General features: G+C 46.3%; 1 protein-coding gene across 1 annotated transcript in view; it reads right to left on the bottom strand.

The window, feature by feature from the left end:
• Positions 1–719: 719 nt before the first annotated feature.
• Positions 720–25,712, bottom strand: part of slc35f3b (solute carrier family 35 member F3b) — a 25,246-nt gene continuing 253 nt past the window's right edge. The window contains exons 2-7 of the mRNA XM_062519567.1: positions 14,141–14,486; positions 9,628–9,847; positions 4,131–4,256; positions 2,622–2,814; positions 2,190–2,279; positions 720–1,068 (exon numbers count right to left, since the gene is read on the bottom strand). Of these exons, the coding sequence (XP_062375551.1) occupies positions 824–1,068; positions 2,190–2,279; positions 2,622–2,814; positions 4,131–4,256; positions 9,628–9,847; positions 14,141–14,486 (1,220 nt within the window). The 3' untranslated portion in view covers positions 720–823. The remainder of the gene's footprint in view (positions 1,069–2,189; positions 2,280–2,621; positions 2,815–4,130; positions 4,257–9,627; positions 9,848–14,140; positions 14,487–25,712) is intronic.

Genomic DNA, 25,712 nt, shown 5'->3' with positions numbered 1-25,712 from the left:
GCAAGATTGCGGTGGCTTCCATCCAGTTGGTATGAGTTTTGACTTTGTTGCTCAGCACCACGATTGCTTGCTGATCTGATCACACTGGCACTGACTCTCAGTGGCGTTCAGTGTTCAGCGCCCCTTTACATTGGCGTTAGGCACAGTCCAAGGTGTTTGCTAATCAGTGCAGTGCTCTGAAAATGCCTCAAAGTATTTCACCTGAGAGACAGAAAAGTCCTCAAACTAGTCTCCCGTGAGCTTCACATCCTCTCTCTTTTAGGTTCAGCAAAAGAGTCCTCTTAGTCCTCTTAATTTGTGTTCATCACACAGTACGTTTCAAGTTCAGATCCTCCATGTATGTGTTCATTTGAATTAGAAATATTCTCAAACAAAGATAACCAAACAGCATTATATAAAGAATGAGGCATGAAGTATTTGGAAAGTATAGACCTCAGTAAGGATGGCTTTGTGGTGAGCATCAAGGAGATAACACTCAACACTCATTAACATTAGCCCATGCAACGCAGCTCCGAACAGTGACCAGACAGGGTGAAGGGAGGTCAATTAAAAAACAGGAACGGGCTGTGCTTTTTTGCATTTAAATTAATGAGGGCATCGACATCCTCCTCCATCAAGAACCTATGAGTTCCTTTGATGGTCTGACTAAACTGTCTGACAAAAAGAGCAAATGCAGAAGCAGGTGAGACGGGGGGCACCAGGCAGAACCAACAGATAGCCGATCCAGTTGGTTTGCTCGTCTCTGAGTGCGAGTGCAGTGTTCGGTGCAGCAGGAGGAAGGACTGGCGGGACGGAGGGGGGGCCTGGACTGAGGGATTTGGGGTCAGTGAGTGAACGTGGACATGGACGTCCTGTTCCTGCGGTTCCAGTTGAGGCTCGAGTTGGTGCCGGCCTCGGCGGCGCCCTCTGCTGGCTCCTCGCGCTTGCTGCGCAGCTTGGTGCTGAGCTGGATCAGGCACTGGTCCCAGTCCTCGGGCAGCAGGAGCATGAGGAAGCCCAGGCAGATGATGAAGACGGCGATGAGGCGCACCGTGTTGAACTGGATGTCACACGTGTACAGGTCCACCACTGCAGGGGCAGCACCACACAAAGGCATTTGTCAATGGTTAGGTCTCAACAATGGACATTTGTTCTGTCATCTGCTGTCAATATGAATACACCTTTAAATAGTTAGCAGATTTCGGATTTGCTCTGCAGGTCTGTTTGGCTAAGAGGCCATTAAAGGGACACTTCACCGATTAGCATTAAGCTTTGTATCTTTAGAAAACCAGTCATGTTTTTGAATGGTCGTTCATCATTCCCTCAGTTTGCCTTGAGATAGGAGAAATACGGATTTCAATGAAACCCATGAATAGGACTTCTTGCTTTCAATGATGTAAAATGATGATTTTTTGATCATTGAAAGCAGGAAGTCCAACATTGAAATACTTGAATGATTTTTGCAATTAAAAATCATTCAAGAATTTACATTTTCATTTAGTCATTTAGTCAACGCTTTCTTTTTTAAATGACTGACAGAGCTTTCAGTGAACCACACTGTAATCAATAGGCCAGAATCATGTGTTCTTTTTACATTATCTGTGCCTGAGGTTCCTAATTCAAGTCAATTGCAGAACTAAACAAGAGAATCATAAGGCTACTACTGTACGTATCTTCAAGTTCATGTGACAAACTTGACGTGCATAAATATCTTCAACCTCAATTATGCTGCTAATGAGGAAACAGAATTGTTATTTAGGTGAGGTGAACATCTCCCGACTCTGGAATGTAGAACGAGAATTAAAAAACACACCCAACATCTGACCTAAGTTATTGTGGTTCATTGAACTGGTAAGTATTGGCATAGAGACAATAGGACTGGTTGTCTTTGTCGGTACCACAGCGCCCCCCATACCAATACAATTCAACATCAGTATCAAGATAACCTGTTTCATTTCAATAAAATTATCAATTTTACTGGTTTATGGTCAAATATGTAACTGTACTCGTTTTTTCTATCATAAAAAAATATATTTGTCAGGCCAGGGGCCAAATCTGAGGCACCTACTATTCTGAATCTGATCAGACTCCCTTTGAGTTTCTCTACCGAATTTGATGCTTTTATCATAAAAAGATTAACTGTTATAAAATCTGAGCTTAATCACTCCACTATCAGAGGATATCTACAGTGGTAAGAATGAGTTACTTACATGCATTGACAGGGACACTGAGGACAATCCCAATGGAAATCAATGTTGGGTATGTTATTGCAATACCAAAATTCACCAGGATGTTGAAAGCTGGGAGAGGGAAACAACAGAAGGCAATCATAATGTGCATAATGAACTGAGTCATGAGATAAACATTATTTTCATCCTGACGTTTTTACAAATAATGTACGGGCAATCATCAGGTTTACCTTTTCTTATATATAGTTTGTCTCACCAACCACTGACATGGCACTAAATGTTTCACTGTTGTCACTTATGTAAATATAAACAGTAGGCTGCCTTACTTAAAACATTTAGGGCCGGTTTTCTTTGTCTGGGTTAAGCCTAATCATAGACTAAAAGAAAACACTTTTAGTCTATGACTAGGCTTTGTTCATGTAGCCTACGGGAAACTGTCCATTAATGTCTTACCTAAAAGTAGACCTGCCACACCACACAAGTACGCCCAGGGAATGTCACTGGGGGAGCCAAAGTACTCCACGTGCGTGAAATAGAGGATGATGGGCACAAAGCTGATGAAGACGAAGTTGGCCCCGCCGACGATGCTCAGGAACAGCGCCGCCTCGCCGAACTTGGCGCTTCCCAGGACCAGCTTGAAGAGCACCTGTTTGAGGACACGGGCGAACGGCTCGATGAAAGGCTCAAATCAATCCGGCACAGCAGCCGCAAATAAACAAGGCGCCGAGAAAGGAAGGGGAGGACAAAGCAGCCAGCCGGGGTGTGCAGTGCAGGCCAGCAGCGTTACTTTGCCTCTGAAACTCTGCCAGCTCTTTTTTATTTTGGTTGCTTATCGCTTATTTGGCTCGAGAGCCGGCCCGGGCAGCATTGCTGTTGACTGATAATGAAGCACTCGGCTTTGCCTCCCTTTCCTGCTGGGTTCACATATTTCACCGGGGCGGAGATGGAGAAAGTTCTAAATCTCAACTGACGCCGTTATCAATAGGACTGAGGGAAGTGTTGATTAAATGGCCCAATTCCACTGTTTTTCCTAAACTGAAACGTACCGTTTAATTTCAAGGTAACACGCTTCAGCAAAAGGATGCTCAGATCTTGGCTTAGAAAGGCATTAACTTTTGAGTGCATTATCATTAGGTTTGTATTGCTTTGTTCCCCTAACGGCGGCAGCTCCATTTACAGTACGGTAAATGGCTTTAGAAACTAATGACTGACCTGGGTATAAATACTCTGCCCCAGAATCCTAGTTTCAACAAATTGCACATTTACATGCGATGCAAACAACAATCATCATAATAATATGAGCATAATAGATACAATCAAAAGGTAAATGTGTATGTTTCCTTGCAGTGGGTGGGAACTACTCCATGGACAGAAAATGGCAGAGAATGTGTATGAGGATAAGCGCTCTGCTCCGGGCATCATGTGTAACAAAGATGTGAGCAGAATGTCTCACATCTTTGCTACACTACACACAATGCCCAGAGTAGAGCTCTTATGTAAATATAAACAATGAACTGCTGAGAGGGGTGTTCCAGTAGACTGTCTCAATGATCTCTCTCTGTATCTGACCCTCTGATGCATCATCTGAGCTGTATATACAGTACATGTATCATTAGCCTATTAAACTTAAAATATCAGCTTGATTGAGACGCCTCAGCCAAAAGTTCTCAATTGTTTTGTTGCCCGACCCGCATTTCAGTAAATGAGACCTCAAGGACAGTCACTAAAGAGCACCCGCTTGGAACACAACAGGGCCATTAGCCTAATCACTTCCCTTTGGTGAGTAGCCTAATGCAAACTGGTAAGCTCTGAAGGGGTAGGCTAGGCTTTGTGTAGCGCTCACAGAGCACATTCACCACCACAGACAGCATGAACAAACAGTGATTTATGGCACTGCAGTGTGGCAAGGGCCGAACACTGAGAGAGAGCTAAGCGGATCCTACATTGAGGTTGTGATCTCACCTTGTAGAGGGCTGACATTGATGCAGAGGCGACCACCAGCGTGATCCCGATAACAGAGTGGCTGTGGAAGCCATCAGCGTACGTCATCATCACAATCCCTGCGATGGCCAAAATGGCCGCCACAATCTGCAAGGAGGGAAGAGAACGTAAGAAAGGGGGAAGGGGAATAAAATAATAAAAGACTCAGGCACAGAATGGAGGTTATTAAGAACTAAATTCCATCTTGACAGGAGATAAATGCCTGGAAAGCAGAATTTAATCACGCCGCTTTGTGACATAATGAGACTCTCAAATAGTGTTGGCACTGAAGGAGGACCTGGAGAAATGGTGGAATGAATTGGATTAGTAGGGAATTGAAATAGAATCAAAGTTGAAATTACAAAGACTTGGGGAACAAAGCCTTGAAGTAGAGCATATATTCCATCAGGACTCAGTGTCCCAGGAGAGAAGAGTTCCAGCAATATCCATTCAGATGATCTCAACCAACCAAATGCATGATCTCAACCCAAATTCACCACCCTCTCCTTTCCTCTGACATCTTTAGTCTAATATCTGGGGCTCTCCTCAAGAAATGGTGACATTACCAGTGTTCAGTATGTACAAGCATCTCAAGACACAGGCCTTTAAACTGCCAGTTTGGTTTTATGATTGAACAATTGAACAAAACTCATAGAATCATAGACCATTTTTGAAAGAATTGCTTGTTAGTTCTGTCTGACAACATACAGTACCTGGCAAATACGATCAGCTTAGTTTGCTACATACAGTGTTAGTGATTTTCATTTTCTTTGAGACTTTAACTCTGTGCACGAATCTTGTTATTGTTACTGTGTATGATCTGATTTTGATTGATGTTGAGGGTAGATTGCTTGTCTGAGTGGGTGGGATGGGAGGGGTGGGGGGTAGACTTTGATAAGCTAAGAGATTCTGATAAATGGAAAATCAGCAGGTGTCAAAGTCACATGGGTCATTGTAAACGACATTGCTGAACTTTTCAAAAATTCCCCATTAGCGACCGGCAAAGTGCCCTTGAACATCTCAGAGATGATAATAACGTTGATCTGATAACCCTGAAAGCTGCATCGGTTATCCTCAAAGCCTCCTGATAGGCCACGAGTGGGGGTGGGGGTGGGGGTTCTGTAGTATACATTAGTGCTATAGTAAAAAAGGCCTGGGCTGTTATCTTTACCACCAGCCGATAGAGACAGCAAAGCCAGCAGCAGTCTTCTCATACAGGAGGGCTCAGGCCATCAATCGATTTGTTCACACTGTTTACAAACTGACAGCTTTTACACAGCTCAGCACTGCTTACTGACCATAATAAAACCATGAAACACAGAAATAAACACACACACTCAACAAAAAACAAACTTCAGACATGTTTCTCTGGGTTAAAGTGTTTGTGAGGTACTGTAAATGTGTGTACATTATTTCTTGTATCTGTGTGTGTGTGTGTGTGTGTGTGTGTGTGTGTGTGTGTGTGTGTGTGTGTGTGTGTGTGTGTGTATCACTGAATGTTGTGGATGTGTGTACATGCCTATATACGCATACTGTATGCATGTATGTTTCTGTGTGTGGGTATGTGTTTGTGTGTGTGTGTGTGTGTGTGTGTGTAGATGGTGATGAATAGGGACAATCGGCTGCAAAGAGACTGGATTAGCAGTGCATTAGAGTGGTGTCAAGAAGACAAATGAGCTTTCTGCCTTTTCCCTTTTTTCCGCCAGGCAAGGAGTCTTGGAAATGTTGAGCAAAACAGCTCTCTCTCCACTCCCTCGCTCCACCCCCCCCCCCCTCTCTCTCTCTCTCTCTTTCTCCCTACTGATCCTATCCTGCGCTTTTTCCACCACAGCCAGCCTGTCGATTGCACCCTTGTTCCTCTCATTTTAAGTGGACAAGGGTGAGCGGCAAGGGGGGCAGTTGGCTTTTTTCTGGGTCACGGACCCTTCCGCCTTCTCTGGCACTTTCTGTTTGCCTTCCTCAACGCTGCCTCAGCAAACGCCTCAAGGTCGAAGTGCGAGGGCCGTGCGGGAGGGGGGGTGAGTTGGGTTGGGTTGGGGTGGGGTGCGGGGCCGGGGCGAAGGGAGTGACGAAATGGGCCAAGACTCGGCCCGGCTCCTTGCGCTGGTACTGTAGGCAAGCTTCCATTTCCTTCTCCTAAAAATATCCCAGGCACTGCTGCTGCACCCCTCCTTACGCACACACCCCCCACTGCCGCCGCCACCGCCGCTGCGACAGAGCGAGCGAGCGAGCGAGCGCTGGTCTGGTTTCTGTCTCCGCTCGTATCCGTTCCATTAACACGCGTTTATTTCCTACGCTTCTTTGTTTTGGTACCTAGTCAGAGAATTTATTTCCTCTCCAGCAGAGGAGACGCGTTTCATCATCCAAGCGCTCTTAACACAGACTCCAGTGCAGTTCCGTGCTTTCTACTCGTCGGGCTCGGGATGGCACAGGAGGCCAAAAAGCACTCCATAAATGGGATAAATGAGTTCAGAGAGCACATTTTTCTGTCTGCAAGTGGCTGCTATAATTGACATCTTATCTTGCCACCCTCTCCAATTCTCACCTTTATTGAAAAGGTTTCCTTAAAATAGCTCCAAAAGACACACTATCTGCTTTCTGTGTACCTCAGCAAGTCAGAATATTGATAGTTTGGGGGGGGGCTCTCCATCTCCTCCTCCACTTAACATTTCTCATTTGTTCTCTCTTTCTCTCTCTTTCTCTCTCTCTCTTTCCCTAATACCCATTCTCCCACTGTCTCTACTGTGATGGAAACTGCTGCAGACTTCAAAACAGTCAAGCTTACTGCAATTCCAATCATACAGCCAGAGAGAGAGAGAGAGAGAGAGAAAGGAAGGGAAAAAGAAAGAGAGAGGAGTGAAAAGGAAGAGACAGGGAAAGAGAGGGAGGAAGAGGAGTGAGAGGAAAGCCAGAGATAGAAAAAGAGAGAGGGGGACAGAAGGAAAGGACAAGGAATAAGGGAAAGAGAGAGTGAGAGCTCAAAGAAAGAGACCAGGAGAGAGCGGGGGGGCTGCTGTTACCTGGGGCTTTCATCACATCATGGGAAGGAGAGTAAAACAGAGTCTTGGAGTGGGGGGGGGGGGGGGGGGTGCTGAGAGATGGATGTGAGTGCAGATGGGGGGGGGGGGGGCAGAGAGACTCTCCACAGGAACACTTCTGCAGTCCAGCACACACCAGCACTGATAGAAAGATCCTCTGGGATCTGTCTTCACATTCCCATGGGCCTCACTGTGTCCCTGTACGGATTACTCTGTAGTTACCGTTAACGCTCTCCCTGGGCTCATAGATCACTGAGTGTCCACTCGCTATGACCAGAACCTAACCCCTAAGGGATCGATTGACCCATGACATCCACATTCTTGAAACATCACTTAACAATTACACACTGCAGTATAATCATGCATGCTGCTAATGCTGGCTTGTTTACTGTATGTTGTGATGTTTCAGGGATTTTTACACTGACACTCACAACTAGGAGGCCTACAAAAATATGGTATACCTGTTCCCATAGCCAATTACAGACTGTCAGTTTCAAACACAACAGTTATCAATGCAATTTATACATGCAATATGAAGGTATAATGCTCAAGAAATATTTTCAAAATCAAAATCAATAAGAAATGCATAAAGCATATTTGCTCAAATTCACCAAAAATAGTCATGTGACACGTCTACCTGCCTCAGGCAATCAGGAACACATACTCATCTGGCCAGCCCCTCCAGGCATGTGTGTGTGTGTGTGTGTGTGTGTGTGTGTGTGTGTGTGTGTGTGTGTGTGTGTGTGTGTGTGTGTGTGTGTGTGTGTGTGTGTGTGTGTGATGGAGAGGCAGGAGCTTGCCAGGCACAGAACACCTACTGCTTTTAAAAGTTTCAACAGAAGGCTAACAGCTGTCTGAGGACCATTAGTGGAGAAAATGGGCGGGGGATCTCAGGACAGCTGCCACATAACAGGTAGGAGCTGTGCTGCAGTATAATGCCTTCTGGCAGATAGAGGCACCCAGAGACTTTGCAGACAGCCACACTCCACAGTGAAGATACAAGACTTGACCCGTTGACCTGAAAACATCCTACATCTTATTTTGAGAAAGCCATGGATTCTTAGGTTTCGGATCATGAGACATGGAAACTAAATGACTTTGGTAGGAGATAAAAGTACCATCTTATACTAAAATAAGACTGTTCTTGTGCCAAAGCAACAGGACTCCTCAGTAAACCTGGAATTTGACATTCAATTGAGGTCCATTTAGAAAAATATTACCTTTGGTCAGCAACAATACGTAGCTGAATAAGTGAGGTCTCTCCACACACTTATATCTACCCTTAACACACACTCATACACACACTCACACGCAGACTCAGACACAGAGGTCCACACATCTCCTATCTGTCTTTTCAAATACCGGTCTGGTTTCTGTCTCCATTCAAATCCCTTCCGCAGGGATTGCTTTACTTCCCTTTTTAAAACAAACCACTAAAAGTATGCATTAGTAGGATCTACTCTTGAGAATCAGGATAGGCCTTTCACACAGAACCCCTCCTGGCTTTCCTTCAGGGCTGCTACCAAAAGCCTGTCCACCATCTCTTTATAACTCCCCACATCTACGTAAATAGCACTTTACTTCCAACACTATCTGAAGAGTTTAGTTCCCAAACCCAATATCTCAGTTTTTAAGAATACTAAAAATATTATCATTAAATTGTGTATTTCTGGTTGTGTTGTTTTGATTGAGTAAAGTTCTAAAATAACAATAACAATAACCCAATTACAGCTCCACTAATATTGCTTTAAAAAAAATAAAAAAATAAAATAAAATGATTTATGAAAATTCATTAAAATTCAGGATATAGCATTCGGGACCCAAACGTTTCATCTCATTACAGTCAAGAGAATATGCTGTAATGCAGCCCAAAATACTCAAGAAACTGAGCAGCCTCTCGCTCCGACCTGTTGAAAGGACTGACTGGGTAACCATTCTAGAATCATCCACTGAGTTCTTGAAGTGAGCTATTCGAGGAACTATTTTGCAGAACCTATTATACAGAGCTGTGCTATGGCTATTGGCTACTGCTATTGTGTCTCACCGACATGATTCTCATTTGGTGAATGAGTAGTTTTGCAGGACAAAGGGGAGGCTACAACATACTGTAGATATAGTCTAGCCCTGCTGGAGAGAATGATAAATCACAGCTCCCATTTGTTTCAATGGCTAATGCTAGGCAAGCTATACTTCAGCTAAAGAAGTATAAAAAGAACCACCAACATCGTATTTCATTTTGCTCAGTTTCGGCACCAAAACCATGAATAGCCAACCGCCACACCATATGACTACTGACCACAGCCCCCAAAAACCCCCTACATTAGTATATGATTGAAAATGATACCTATGGGACTCTCACTGACACCCACCACATTCAATGGCCTTGCTGAAGGTGACCCTGTACAGGCCCAAAGCCTGGGCAGCTCCCTCAGTGCGCTTACCCGTACTCCCATGAAGCGGTCCCTCAGGACGATCCAGGAGAGCAGGAAGACGAAGGCCTTGTTACAGCAGAAGAGGGCCGACACGTCCGTGGTGTTGATCTTGCGCAGCGCCTGCAGGTACAGGTAGTTGGTGAGCGTCCACAGGAGGCCGAAGGGAGCCACCTTGGTGAAGAAGACCTTGGCCGTCAGCCCGTCGTCCCCAAAGAACCGGCAGCACTCTCTGCAAAAAGAGGGACAATTTAAGACATACACAGCCACAGCCACACACATACACACACACAAACACACACACACACACACACATACTGTACTGTATCTACAAGTTCAAATTTACGCATACACATACAGTACACACCATCAGCATAAGCAAGTGATTGTCTTCAAGGAAAGAAACAGTGTTATCAATGTCAGTGAATGAAAGGTTTACTAATATTTCCATTTGTAAATCATTAGTCAGCATGAAATATTTGTCAGAAGTTCCACTTTGCCCTTGCTCAGCATGCCACGCTCTGCTCAGCATATGTTCCCTCCTTTCAGTAATGACTGTTTGGCTTGCAGAAATGTCTAAAACATCATCTTCTTAAACTCGCCGGGGAGGTACCCTGTCAGCTACAGAGTGTAAAACCCATTTTAATGTACACCAGCCATGGCATGGGTGACTTCAGACTTATTCATGGGTTTTTTACATGTTCAGCATTATTGTTCATGATAATATGAACGATGACAATATGAGAACTCTGAATGTTGCAGTGGCTCTTGCCAGGACACACATTGCACCAATGTGTGCATTCAAACTATGAAAATATTCAGCGGGTTAATTACACAAAATCAATGGTGAAACAAAAGCAGACTGCGTTCAAATGACTTGTTGTTATTCATACCAATTCAACATACTGCCTTGATACTGGATATATAGTGGATCATGCATTGATTCACACAGACACACACACAGACACACAGACACACAGACACACAGACACACAGACACACACACACAGACACACACACACACACACACACACACACACACACACACACACACACACACACACACACACACACACACACACACAGAGCAGAAGTCTCTTGGCTGCAGCCCATCAGCGGTTCTAGCGAGGACCAAATGAGGTGTGACAGCTTGGGAGAACCAGCGGAGAGCTCCCCTCTCACATGATGGCTTACTCTCAACTCTCAGCCAGCCCCTTGTCAGACATCCACACACGTTCACCCATACCCCCAAACACCGACACCCTGGTACACTCTCAGAAAAAAAAGGTGCTATATAGAACCAAAATACATGCTTCATATATGGCACTACGAAATGGTTCTTTAAACCATTTTGAAGGATTCATCAAAGGAACCCCTAAGGGTTCTTTAAAGCCTGCATGGTTCTGTATAGCACCCCAAGAACCTAACCCTAGGAGTGTATCATAAACACCACCTCAGCACCATGTAGGACCACCTCGTCCACCCTCCCAAAACCCATCTACAGGCCGCAGGCGTATCCAGCCTCCAGAGGTGTCATAAACACTGCAGCTTTATGGCTTTGATTGGATTTTAACTGGTGTCTTCTTAACACACCGCACTTTGATCACTGATCAGATTTTTTTCTGGCCCTGACGGAGTGTAGCCCTAAGCTTTTACTTTTGATCATGCCTAATCAGTCATGTTGAGCTACCAGGAAAGGCACGAGTCTACATCAAGATTCCCTTATTAAGAGTAATTAATTGCAAAAGTTAACACAGACTACTGCTATTTATGTTAGTTCACTAGTGGTAATTGATTGATTATTCACATCAATGTATGCATTTGAAGATCTTCTTAGTGTATTATTAATGTATATGCTAATTAATGGAACTTTTGATAACTACCTTTAGGTAAAAGTTCTTTACTGTAGGTTGTAGAATCAGTGACAATATGTTCTATTATCTACCAGTTTTGATATCAGACTATCATACATCTTTTTTCCACTGATCCAAAACATTAGCATGTGACAGGACTGTAAGTCATTTCTTTAATTAATGGAGATTCTACTCAGCAGCACCTACAATGATAATTATGATAATCGACCAGGGTCAGTGGGCAAAGCTGAGGTAGATTATTCTCTCATCAAGTTCCTCACTCTCTTAAAACTGCAAATTAGATTGTAAGGCAGTTCAATCCCATCCTCTGTTAAAGCACAGCGCTGCACAGAGAAGCCTCGCTCGCTTCAGTTCATCAGAATGAAGCAATACCCAGGAAGAGTGTGATGTACTGTAAAGAGAGAGCTCAGAGGGTCCTACTAGACCCAGAGCTGCACCAAGAGGGACTGCCTAAATTGCTGATGCATTCATAAACAAACAAGTGGCTCCATCCCTCAGACTCATTAAGCAGAGAGGTCCATGAAACCCGGCATGAAGCAGTTTGGGGGATTGACTTGGTTGGCGTCCAGGGGGGGCTGCTGAGGGTGTGTCCCGCTTAAACACACCAACCATAACACTCCCTCAGCCACACACCCACTTATCCAGCCACACAAACAAAGACAGGCCACAAAACAGCGGCTCAGTGAATGGGAGGTCAGGCCCTTCATTTCATTACTGGAGCCTTGGCCAAGGTCCCGGATCAATCACAATGACATCTGCGGTCTGAGCTCGCCACGGCACCGCGGGATCAGGTGGACCCTGGCCAGCGGCCGCCCCCCATGTTCACTACCCACCCCCCCCACCCCCCACCCCCCCCCAGCGCCACTGCACTCTCCATTACGGATCAAGCTGGGCTGATGTGGAACAGGGAGTTCTGGGAAATCTACACCAACCAGCTCGTCCATTTCCTCAGTCACACAAGAATTAGGAACAGCGCTGCAGTGTGTGTGTGTGTGTGTGTGTGTGTATGTGAGGGGGGGGACTTCCACTGAGAAACTCCTATGAGCGGCCAAGTTGTGATGAGTGAGCGTTTCTCTAAGCACTAGGCCCTCAGACAAAAATCAATGGAAAGGAGCGGAAAAACTAGGTGAGTCATCGAATGTTGTCAGGCGTTTCACTGACGCAGCCATGCGAGGTCACCAGCAGCAAGCTCGACGCCTCCACAAAAAAAAAAAAAAATCCCCATAAAAAGTGGAAAAAAAAAAGACAGACCTCTTCCAAATAAGGCTTCTGTGGATCCGTCCCTATGAGTGCGTTTGATCCGCTCTCCTCCCCGGCCCTTCCCCATCTCTCCCTCCCCTGTAAGTCTCCCGCGCTGGCGCTGCCAGCTGCAATCTGAATAAGTACAAAGCACAAATCCCGCTCAGGATGCTGGGCACGTGGCTGCTCCTGGTGGATGCGGGAGTAGACAGCACGCACGGAGCCGTATCCCGGAGCTCCCTCCCTCTTTCCCTCCCTCCCTCCCTCCCCTGCATCGACCGCACGACTCCTCCATACAGTACAGTAGAGACGCCGTGAGGTGCATCTTAAAAGGTGCAGGAACTCCCTCTCTCCCCTCTCTACCAGAGCAGCCCAGAACAGCCCAGGCCCACTACTAATAATGAGAAGAGTTTTCCTCACAGGAAGTCCCAGCCCCATGCGTATCCTTATACTATCATCGTGCCCTTGAGTCGCATCTGATAATGTCAAGGGCTGATAATGTCTTGAAGCTAAACACTGCCCTTGAATGTCCTCCTGTCAATACGGTATCCCTGCCTAGGTACAGCAGCTCTAGTTAAGCTGTATACAATACAGCTAAGTGTTGCTTATATGGTGCCGTCTCATCAGACGGTATCTGATATTTTCTTCAGAAGTAAACCATTCTTACAAGTGTTCATTTTTAATTAGCTCGGTACCTCAGAGGCAAAAACGTTCATTTGTGGAAACCTATTATCCATGTGCACAAACAGGGCTGAGATTTCTAGGTGATTAATGAAATGTTTTGCTATGTATACACTCTACACATGGCCCAGAGACAGGTTTACACAGCAGCGTGATCAATGTTGGAAATAATAACCGCACAGCTGTCAACAGTAAGGTTTGGGGGAAGCATTAAATTGCACTGGGCCTCTGTGTTAAGCTTTTCCCGGAGAGAACTACGCAACACACCTTCGTACAGTAAAACGTATAGCACGTCTGATTAGCAAGAAGATATCTTCACATAGTTCAAAAGAAATTAGTCAAGCCAGATAATTTCCTGTGTTATACACTTAATGTTGAGACTCAGATAAAAACCTAGTGATTAAATACACTTATGAGATAAACACCTAGATAAAAGGTGTATTGATCAGATTAAAAGCTAGTGTTTTGGTATATCTACTAGTTCAATCACTGGTTTGATTTTTCATCTTTTATACAGACAGGACAGTCGAGATGGACAGGCCAGGGGCCAGATAGATAGGAGTGCATTCTGTGAATGACCACAGGTCAGAACTCAACCCGTGTCCCCATAATCCCAAATGTGGTCAGGCTGCTACTGCCGTTTGTGTCACACTTGTCCCCCCCACAATCTTTTCCGTTTTCAGCGCCAGCTTGAACCAGAGGCGTGGCTGTGGTGGGCACACCTGTCTTACCTGAACCTCTGCTTGGGCGTCTGCCTCTCGGGGTTCTTGCACATGTGCCCGACGTAGTAGAGCGGGAAGAAGAGGCAGTTCCAGGTGGTGGCGAACCACGTGAGTGTGAAGGGCGCGTCGAACTGCTTGAACGTCAGCTTGGCCAACTGCGTGGAGCCGGCCCAGGACGAGCAGACGCACATCACCATGGCGATGCCCCACAGGGCCTTGCGCACCTGCAGCGCCGTCACCCGCACGCAGCAGTGCAGCCGCCGCCGGCCGGACGAGGCGCCCTCCGTGCTGGTGCCCACCGTAGAGGCCTGGCCGTCCGACGTGCCCACCACATTCTCCCGCGGCCGGTCCTCTCCTGTGGAGCGCACACACACACACACAGACAAGCACACACACACACACACAGAGACACACAGACACAGAGACACAGACAAGCACACACATAAACATCCACACACCAAGAAAACCACACATTCACACAGAGACACAGACGACCACACATACACACAGAGACACAGACAACCACACATACACACAGATGTACACAAACGCAAACAGCCACACACAAAGAAAACCACACACACACACACACACACACACACACACACACACACACACACACACACACACACACACACACACACACACACAGACAACCACACAAACACACAGATGTACACAAACACAAACACCCACACACAAAGAAAACCACACACACACACACACACACACACACACACACAAACAGAGAGCACTTAATCAGTGAAACAGTCAGTGACAACATTATTGCACAAACAGTGAAGTTTTCGATTGCTTCAGCTACAAGCCTGCTCTGTTCTTGTTTCCGTGTCCCAGGGAGGGTATCTTGTCTTGTTGCGTGTCTCTGCCCTGGCTCGGATTCTGCCCATTTCTTTTCCCTGCTCCTTTTCCGACGGACTAAAAATAGCCTCTCTCCTCTGGCTTAATTGAGCCAGAAAGTAATCAATCAGACCTCTGAGTCCCAAATCTGGTAATCAAGTACGGCAGCCTGCTTGCCCTGGAGAAGACGTCGGGAGAGAAGGAGGAGAGGAGAGAAGGAGAGAGGGAGAGAGGGAGCGCCTGCACTGCTCTGGAGGAGAGAGATGAGAGAGGCCACCTCTGCTGACTCGTCTGACAGACAATGACAGCCTCTCCTTCGCCACTCGCTCCAGGCGCCCGAGATTTTCAGTTGTGTCGCTTTCATGTGCCACAAGGCCAGAGGTACCACACTAGCCCCCGAAAAATAGTCTGTTATTTACCACTAGCTGAGAGAGGAGGCTAAAGTTCAACCTCTCTGTCTCTCTCTAGAGACAGAGGGCTGTTATTTACTTTATTTAATATTAACTATCATATAAAATCATCCCACTTGGCTCTCCTCATCCACAATATTACGCCTACTAGCTAGCTACCACTTCTACTAGCGTCCCGGCAACCAGAGTTGCTCACCACCCACCATGGGTGGAATTGACACTAATAATGTAGTGTGTGTCAGAATCCTGCCACAGCTTCTCCTCCTCTCCTAGTTTGTGACATCCTCGTCGTGATTATTTGTGAGGGACGCGTACCACAGCTGCCAGCACATCACGCCATGGCATTGGCCACTCATACGGGCTAGCCGCTGACTCCGAAAGGAAGTGAAGTGCCCTGGTACAGTAAGTGCCAAACTAATTAAATGATCAATCACTTTGGTGTAAAGTTTCTGACTGTGTTGTTGCCCCTATAAAAAAACAATGCCGGTACTCTAATGGATTTCTGGATGTTCCCCAAGAGACCGACACACCGGCGCAGGAGGATATGGGAGACTCGCGTGGCAAATACTGTTAATTGAAGCCTTTAAGCCTTGAAGTCTTTAAGTGGATGGCCATGTTTGGTAATCACATTTCCTTGTAATGTGTGTAGAGAAATGCTGGCTTGGTTCACGAACAGGTGCCTGCGGTGGTTGCACACGGTCGACAGAGCAGTACGCATTAAGATATCCATTCAGAGCATTTCATGCTGTTTGTTTGTGTGCGTATGAAAATAATACGCTGATCTTACTGTAAGTGGCTGTCTGATTTTTATTACAAATGATCCTCTGCAGAGAAACTGTATTGGCATTTCGAAAGAAAGTGTAGTGTTCACGCAGTATGGTGTTCACCGAGATGAACTGTAAGTGAAGGGTAAGAATGAAAAATGAGATGTCAAGCACAAGTTACGCCTAGCGGCAAGTGTGCGTGTGTGTGTGTGTGAGTGTGTATGTGTGTGTGTGTGTGTGCGCACAACTGTGGACTAAGCAAGCCAAACGCAAAGACTAGCAAAGTACTGCTCCATTTCTGCAATAATATAGTGTATCCACTTGAAAACGATGATGTCATGTTTACCCATAATCACCAGTGCAGAAAGGATAAGGAATAGCACAAAACATTCCGTGTTTGATCAGACCTGTCTAAGCGTGTAACATCAACGTTTGGATCTGCAAATTCTTCCAAATAAAAGCATTCAAATGTGTGTGTGTGTGTGTGTGTGTGTGTGTGTGTGTGTGTGCGTATGTGTGCGTGGGGTTGTGTGTGTGTGTGTGTGAGAGTATGTAAGTATGTGTGAGTGTGTGTTTCTATGTGTGTGTGTGTATGTGTGTGTGTGTGTGTGTGTGCGTGTGTGTGTGTGTGGTGTGTGTTTGCGCATGTGTGTGCATTAAAAAGCACCCAGGACCCCACTGTTGCTCCACCCTAATAGTATCACAAACAGACCCCTGTGCCCGTCTTCTGCCGTGAGCCTGATGCGATGTGAAGGCTGCCCTCCACTTCAGACCCCCTAATCTGCCTGTGGAGCGGCACCGCCTCCAGACACACATCTTCACATCAGCGTGAAGGAACAACCACCGAGACAGATGCGGGCATCAAGCCCCCCTAATGACACGATGATATCACACTAAGCTGCCTCTGCCTTTGTGGCATGCCATGTTGGTAAAGAGCTTGTGAGCCACATTATAGCCGTAGTCGTTTGCGGTGGGGTTGTGTTGTGTTGTTTCGAGACACGACGGATTTCAATAACGATGTGTGTAGCCTAGTTGGGTCAGGATAATGGCGACCCACAGGGGAGCCCCAAAGCTGCATTTCTCCACCCTCGTTTGTCATAACATAAAAAAAACATGAACATTTATCTGCAGAAAATATCTATAATATCTACTTCAAGTCTCAGATCCCTACGGAGACAGAGCTAACATAATCCACAAAACCAAACAGTCCACCAAGGATGCTTTTGTTTACACATAATGAAGTAACTGGGGTGATGTAACCTTCCTGACATCCTGGTCTTTCTTTCAAGTACAGAGGGATTTCATGAGGGCAAGTCATCAGCTGCCTGTGCCTTTAACCATTTCACTGTTATCTTTTGTCAGGAGAAGAGAAGGACATTTAAGTCTGAATTTCCAATTATTGTTCAGCAAGTAAGTAAGGTTTCCATGTTATATTGTTCTATCAACATATCTTATTAATTATGCATATAACACGTACATTGCAACATATAAAGCATATGCAGTTAGTATACATACAGTACATGATTATTCACACACATAGAATGTGAATATTTTCCAAAGTCTTCATTTTCTAATTCTTTTATACTGTGCATATTATTTATTGGCATTTAGACTACAGCTACAACTTTGCCACTGAATACTCTGTACAGTATCTGTTGCATTCAGGCAGATTCAGTGTCCATATCTGTTGTCCCGATGAGCTTATGAATCACCACTGGGAGTGGAGTGGAAACACACACACAAAAGCCGTTGCCTTTTGTCTGACACGCGCACAAACAAAAGGAGCTCCAAGCCTGTCGTCGTCGTCGCGCTCAAGGTCACCTCCGGAAAGGCTGTCCGGTTTGTCAGTCGCACTCGCACGTCCTGCTTCATGTCTCCCTGGCCACAGTTCCCCCATCGCAGAGCGGCTTTAATCTCCAAAATCCAGACGCAGCCAAGCATATCAACACCAGAGGAGTCCGGAGCCCAAATAAGCAGTTTTCAGACCGCCCGCAATTCTGTGCAACCACTAAAAACAACATCTACTGCGCTGGTTGTTTTGCACCCTGCACGGCAAGCCATATTGTGCAATATTTGCTTGTTCTGTGACCTTTACATTAGACATCGCCATTATTTTAATGAACTCACTCTGTTAATGAAACGGAAATCAATAAAACATCAACCCCACATATTCGCAGCCTCACAGCAAGACCAAGACAGCAAAATCCAGTCACTCAAACCGTAAAATGCTGAGGTGGGGTATTTTGTTTTATACCGATATGATTTGGTAGCATAATTTTCCAGAGAGCTAGCGTGAAACCGAGGGGCAGAAATCACTGAGCTCAGACAGTCATTGTGCAGTCAGCAACATTATGATGAGAGGCAAGAAAAAACATCATCTATTCTAGACCACTCTGACTGATTAACATGAGAGGCTGAGAAACATTCAAGTGAAGAGAGTGGCCCTCGAAAGACACCTTAGGCCTTCCACACAAGGACACCAGTCTGAAGGACCATGCTCGCATGACCCTGTAATTGCCAAATGGCTGGCCTCGCAACCTAGCTACTAATCCACCCATCATTGCTACTGTCAAGGACGCTGAGCTCGGAGAGTCCTGCGGAACGCCCCACGCGGTCCACAGGGGAGGTTAAAGTCATCCATCATGCATTTCGCCTTGTATTTTTTGAATCTTTTAAATACTGCAGCTGTTTCTGCTGCGGCATGGTGGCCTACTTTTCCCCCCCCTACAACTCCTTGTGTGTGCTACAGTAGATGGGTGCTCCCATCCCAGAGTGAATTCAGGTCTGTGTGTGAACGCTAACGTCACCTGATAGGCAAACACAGACGTCACGGAAGGGGGGGGGGGGGGTGATTAACAGGGCGAAGTCAAAAGTTCACGGCTGACATACAAAGGCAACGCAACCAGCTCCACTGACAGACAACACTTCTGAGGAGAGGTTAGCGGCGACAGGATGTGGTTTAGTTAAATGCTATCTGTCTCATCTCAGAGAGAGAAAGCAGGGGAACAGTCAATTTCAGAACAGTCTCTTTCTCCCCCTCCGCATGAGTTCTCTTTGACTGTGTCACTGCCGCGTCTTCGTCTACAATCTCTTTCCCGCCTATAATCCTCCTCCTCCTCCTCGTCTTCCTCGTCCTGCTCTGCTTGCTCGGTGTAGTCGAGCACTCCTCCTCCTCCTGCTCCTCCTCCTCCCTGCTCCACCCTCTCCGCTCCTCTCCTGTCCACTCTCTCCCGGCGCAGCCCTGCCTGTCTCTGCACTGCAGATCTCTCCCACTGAGAGCCGCAAATCCGCCGAGCTGCCGGCCCCGTCCAGCTCTGCCGGCCCGCCATGGCCCTTTTCCACTCGGCCCAGTGGGGGGCCTGTGTCCTCTGCACCCCACACACACACACACAAGCGCGGGCACACCCACACACACACACACACCAGACACACACACACACACACACACATACAAGACACCCTGCCTAGCCACATGGGGTGTATCATCACCCATCACTGATCACATACACATAGTACAAGTCAGAATGCATTCCCCACTAAGTAGAGTGTGTGTGTGTGTGTGTGTGTGTATGTGTGTTTGTGTGTGTGTGTGCGTGCGTTTGTGTGGGTGGGTGTGCATGCATGGTTAAGCAGGACTGTATTTCTTTGAAAGCCAATCGCTGCTCTGACTTTGATCTACTTAAGTAATTAAGCATTTGTGTGTGTGTGTGTGTGTGTGCGTGTGCAACAGAGAGAGCAAGTGTGTGTGTGTGTGTGTGTGTGTGTGTGTTGTTTGCTACTTTCTGAAGACGACAGTGTGTTTCCAGGAGAGCGCTAGGCACTTGTCTACGGGGACAGGATGTTTTCATCGTGGGGTGTGCGAGGCCTCTGAGTCTCTGACTCATCAGCAGATGGGATGTGTTTGAGTGAGAGGGTGTGTGTGTGTGTGTGTGTGTGTGTGTGTGTGTGTGTGTGTATGTGTGTGTGTGTGTATGCATTAGCTATTCCAATCCTACATCTGCACTCCTAAAAGCTTTCAACATCCAGCTTCCCTTTAAACACCTGACTATTTTTCACTCTTCAAAAGACAACTGTTTTTAGATATTAAAAAAGGTCACGGCACGTCTGTACCCCTGAGGTCTAGTGCTACAATGCAACAGAAATAAATAGAAACACTTGCTCTCCCATAGATGTACGCGGCTCGACTTTAAAAACGTCCAAATCCATGGACGTTCCACTTCAACATCCTCCGTGACAGATTTGGCACTTTACACCTTGGATGTTGAGAGGCACAGGGTCCTGAGTCAGACAGGGGCGTCAGAGCGAGTAAACAGCGCGAAGGGGTGAGGCTGGTGCTCTGGTGTGCTCACACTGTGTGTGTGTGTGTGTGTGTGTGTGTGCGTGCGTGCGTGCGGGCCCGACTGTCTGTTTACTATCTGTGGCAGCGGTGTTGGTGGCGACAGACACTCGCAGTCAGGGACGGAGGACTCAGCTGCCACGGCACATCCTGGAGAGCTGTCAGTCAGCGTTTTTATCAGCGCGGAGTAGGGGATGCATGCGGCTGATACTTAGACCAAAATAAACACACACACAAACACATACACACATTTGCACACACGTGCACAAGGACAAACACAAACACACCCAGACACATGCACACCGACTAACATACACATACAGACACACACACACACACACACACACACCAACATCGACACCGACACATACACCGACACACACACACACACACACACACACACACACACACACACACACACACACACACCCCAACTACTGTAACACTCACATTTTCCTTCACCAATGCCCCCCGGGGTGTGGACACTGATCCAGTAGAACGGACAAGCAAACAGGTAATGGCTATAAACACGCACACACACACACCCTTAGACCCCTTGTGAGGGTGGAGGGGGTGGTGGCTGGTCACCGGGTTGCTCAATCCGCCCATGCCTGCACGAGCGCCGCCCCGTTGAGCCCTTGTGAGGCCCAGCTGGTGGAGCAGATGCCAGAGAGCACAGGCCACGGCAGGCCACCGCGCAGCCGCGCCGCTACCGCTACTGTTAGCGCACCGCGCAGCCGCGCCGCTACCGCTACCATTAGCGCACCACGCTGCCCACTGACACGGCAACACTCAGTGTGGCCCTGCCATGTGCTACGCGACCGCGAGAGACTGTCTGCGTGTTTGTGAATACAGACGTGGGTGTGTGTTTATCTATCAGTGTGTACGTGTGTGTGTGTGTGTGTGTGTGTGTGTGTGTGTGTGTGTGTGTGTGTGTGTGTGTGTGTGTGTGTGTGTGTGTGTGTGTGTGTGTGTGTGTGTGTGTGTGTGTGTCTGTGTGTGTGCGTGTGTGTGTGTGTGTGTGTGTGTGTGTGTGTGTGTCTTGGAGCCATGGAGTGATGGAGTGTGTGACAATGGTTACTCAGCACCTGGCATGGACAACAGAGAACCAAAAGCTTTCACCTCATGTCACACCACCTCTCCATCATATCAACTGTCTCTCTCTCTCTCTCTGTTTCTCTCACATTCTCTGTCCTTTCATCCACCATCAGCTCTCTCTCTCTTTCCCCTGTCTCCCTCTATCCATTTTTATCCTTTCTCTCCATCCCTCTCTCTCTCTCCGTAGGCCTCGGTGCCTAAAAGCTGGTGATGGAGAGCATTTACAGGTTCTGGCAGCGTTCCCAGGCCTCCACTCCACAGATCAATATTTCAAAGATTGGCCGTAGGTCCTCTGTTGAGTTAATTGATGAGCCTTGCTGCCGCAGGTGTCTCCCTAAAAACAGAACACCCCCCTCCAACTCCCCCTCCTCGACCCACCACAAAGAGGGAAGGAATTTATATGGCCGGGCCTTATGTAACTCTGGACCTGGAGCAGTCTTCTGGCAACGAAGTCCACCCACTTAGTTACTTAACTAAATGACAGATGCTGGCGTGGAACTTTTTGATATTACTCACTGTTTCTATATAATGCGCTTATTGGCTTCATAGTCATTTACCATACCTGCTTCCTGAGAGTCTCATCCTGCCTCGATTACTGTAGCCTGCCCTGTGATGGAGTTACGCAACCCTGTAGGGGACGAGGGATATTGGAGAAAATAATTTGAGAGTAAATGCTGCCAGCTTCATCATACGTGATATAATGGGATGTGACAATATTTTGAACAAACAGTTCCTCAGAGATTGGAAGCCCCGTGTCGTGTAGGGTCTAGTGAAAGCTAGTCAGTAGTTCCTCTTTTTTTTCATCTGATGAAGCCTGCTCTCATCTGGGGAGGAAGGCTTTCTCATCCTGTGGGGAGTGTGGAGCTGTACTCAAGGAAACAAATAGGTTCCTGTTGTATACCAGCCAGAACCAAACAGTTCTCTAATAGAACACTAAATTATTCCCGCACTAAAATAATCTCATACATCCACAAAGGGGATAACAGAATCAAATGGCTATTTTGCTGACATACACAAAATCCTATCTTTAAAGGGTTTTAAATGTCTCTGAAGGGACGGAAATGCCTCTGAGCCGTAGGTGGGAGAGCAGTTAACCTTCTGAGCTGCTCCAGACTGCCTGATGGATTGCACACCTGTCCTTCAATACTCAGCAGCATGCCGAGACGAGATTTATTATGCATGACGGTCGTCCACTAAGTGAGTTCATGCTGATGGGCGTTATTAACCATCACCGTTTCTAATTTCAACAGTCATCTGACCACCTGGCCTAATGAACTATGAGCTTCATTCAAAAGTGGCCATATTTTTTTTTTGTCATTTATATTGAAAGGACACAGTGACTTCAGTAAGGTTAAACGATTGCACTACTAGCATGTTCTCTGTTAGGAGGGGTCTCTTAAATATTCATCACTTAAAGTGGTTGGCCTTCCAGCAATATGGCTAACCTCCCTGTCTTAGCTACCTCACACACACGACACAACCACAAAATCCTGAATTACTGCTTAATAAAATATATATATATATTTTTTTTTTTTACATTACGGCTCCCAGTACTGTTCAGGGTGAGGTTTGGTATGACAGTTTCGATTGGAGTCCTCACATGTAGTCACTGTACTTGCAAACAGGCATCTTTTTTTCCCTTTCTTTAACGGTAATAGTCTCATGGGAAAGCAGCCTGGCTAGCCAGTCAATGCTATTTCATGTCCTCCCCAGAGAAATGCAATGAGTGTTTTAAAGAGCTGTCTGTGGACTTATGGCCTTATCATTTTACAAGAAATCCTCAATAAAATGTAAAGCGGTATGTTCCATAGATGCCCCCAACAAAGACACCATTAATAATACTGACATCTCCTAGATGAACCACAAATATGTTTAAGGCAGGTATTGATTTTTCGAAACGCTTTTGGAAACAAATCATCTGAAGGCTGGACCCCCATCGTGGGAATCCATCACGCAATCCAGCGACAGGAGATGGAAACCCTGTATCTATCCCTATTGAGTATTTGGGTGCCTGTTGAACAGGGCTGTTAAAGAGCAAATAGATCTTCTCCCCATTCTTTTTGGATCAATATGCTGCAGTGGAAAAGGCCAAAGGTGAACCTTGACGGAGGAGGTATGTGCCGTGCACATGGTTGCCCTTGTACAGTCCGGGAGGGAAATACTCCACAAAAATAAATGCTAGATGGGCGTTCTCAACCTTAAATGCCTCCAAAATCTCTTTAACTGGGAGCAATGTTGCCATTTTAAGGCACAATCTGAGTCACTCCTCTAAGCAGTGAAAAAAGGCATCACATCTCTCCCACAGCTTCTAGTTGTTACTAGTGCCTTCCTCTCTCCCGCTGCAACCCTGACATGTTTTTTGTTTTTTCAGCATCTTCTACAGAGTCAGTAATGTACCTGAAGCAGTCAACACCCACTGGACCCCCCCCCCCCCCCCCTTCTCCTCCCCTGGTTTAAAAAAGAGACCTCCTACATACACAGCCAAGACTTAGCTTTTTTGCTCATCCGCAGTGGCTACCCACTATCCCCACAAATGCCTGACAGAGAGGCTCTGTTTCTGGTAAAGCAGACAAGCTCAAGCAACAGTCCACAGTCGAACAGCTCAAACACAGCTTACAGTATCACTCTCTCATGCTAGTGACAATACTGGTCCCTGTTCTGCTCTGCCCATATTCAGAAGTCATCCATCATTGTGCATCGCAAATGGCCGTTCAAAAGATGAGTTGTGTTATCACAGCCTTTCTTACAGCTTTGTTCTTTGATCCTTTTTATTGGGAAACAGCATACTATCCCAAAATACAAGCAGGTAGCATTTTCTGCCATGTCATATGCATTTCTATGAGACATCAAACCCATGGTCTGTCTGTCATGTCACTGATGCTAGACAAAACTAACAGCCCAGCCAATATTAAGAGTAGGCTAAGAGCACACTGCAGGACAACCTGTAACACTGGAGGGCTGAGGAGGAGATTTGATGAGGCATGACTCTACTACACAAACACTGCACCACCCCTCACACAGAGGTTTCACAGCACAGAGAACACACTTATCTCACGGGAGTGTCTCTTCTTTCTGCTTCATGACAAAAAAAAAAAAAAAAAAAAGACAGTGCATTCATGCCAAACTCATAAAAGAATCTGGAATGTTCTGTCACACACACAGTATAAAGCCTAATATAAACAAAACATAAAAGGGATATCCAGAAAGGGAATACCTGAGATGATGAACATTTCCAGTGACAAAGGAGAGAAAAAACAGGTAAAGAAGAGAAAAGAAAACATGGAATCAAAGAAGAGTCAGCGGTAGTGATGCATTAAGATGTGCCGCCGCGGAGAGCGGGTTTGACTGCATAAATAATGCTGGTTCACTGGCTCAGCACAAGATCCATCTACATCCTGACTGGTGGGAATGCTGCTCCGCTCTTCCGCTCAGAAAAACAAAAACCAAATGTGACAGGAGGCATGGACATATTTCCCTTCTTTTGTCAGGCCTTGAATCTCACGACGGAATCTCCTTGCACTGCGGGAAACACCGAGGGGGTGTCCCACACTGCAATAACAACTTATTTCATGGCATCGTTCCTCTCCCACGATACGCCCCGTGATCACTAGGTATCCAATTACCTAAAATACTGGAAATGAGTGATCCGAAACGATAAAAATGCTGTTATAATACTGAAGGTTTATGCAGTCACGATTTTACGCAGTTATATCAGACTGCAAAGATAACCATAGAAATAGTGGTCACATTGCCGTCTTCAATTGTGAGAAACACCCGGCGATTCCGTTGAGAAAATGAGAATGACCGATTTAACTATATCATCCACACTACTGCTAAAAAAATCCCTGTTATTCTTAACGCGCTCATGCGTAAAAGACGCACCACTCGTGGTTCCTGATTATGTCCGGTCTTTGGCACAGAAATTGAAGTTCCCTCAGCTTACTCTTACGCCGCCCCTGGGAGAATGGAGAGACAAGTGTGCTCCTGAGTCCTAAATTAGACCCTCCCGTAGAAAATCTATCGATCGATGTTGGCTTTAAATCCAAGGGTTTTGAAAAAAAGCCGAATAAACATTTATTTATGGGTTCTGGGACTCGTACCAGGACGTACTTTTT

The sequence above is a fragment of the Sardina pilchardus genome, chromosome 18, assembly GCF_963854185.1.
Source record: "Sardina pilchardus chromosome 18, fSarPil1.1, whole genome shotgun sequence".
Lineage (NCBI taxonomy): Eukaryota > Metazoa > Chordata > Actinopteri > Clupeiformes > Clupeidae > Sardina > Sardina pilchardus.
The sequence above is the reverse complement of the archived record's forward strand: the minus strand, read 5'-3'. Positions and strand labels throughout refer to the sequence as shown.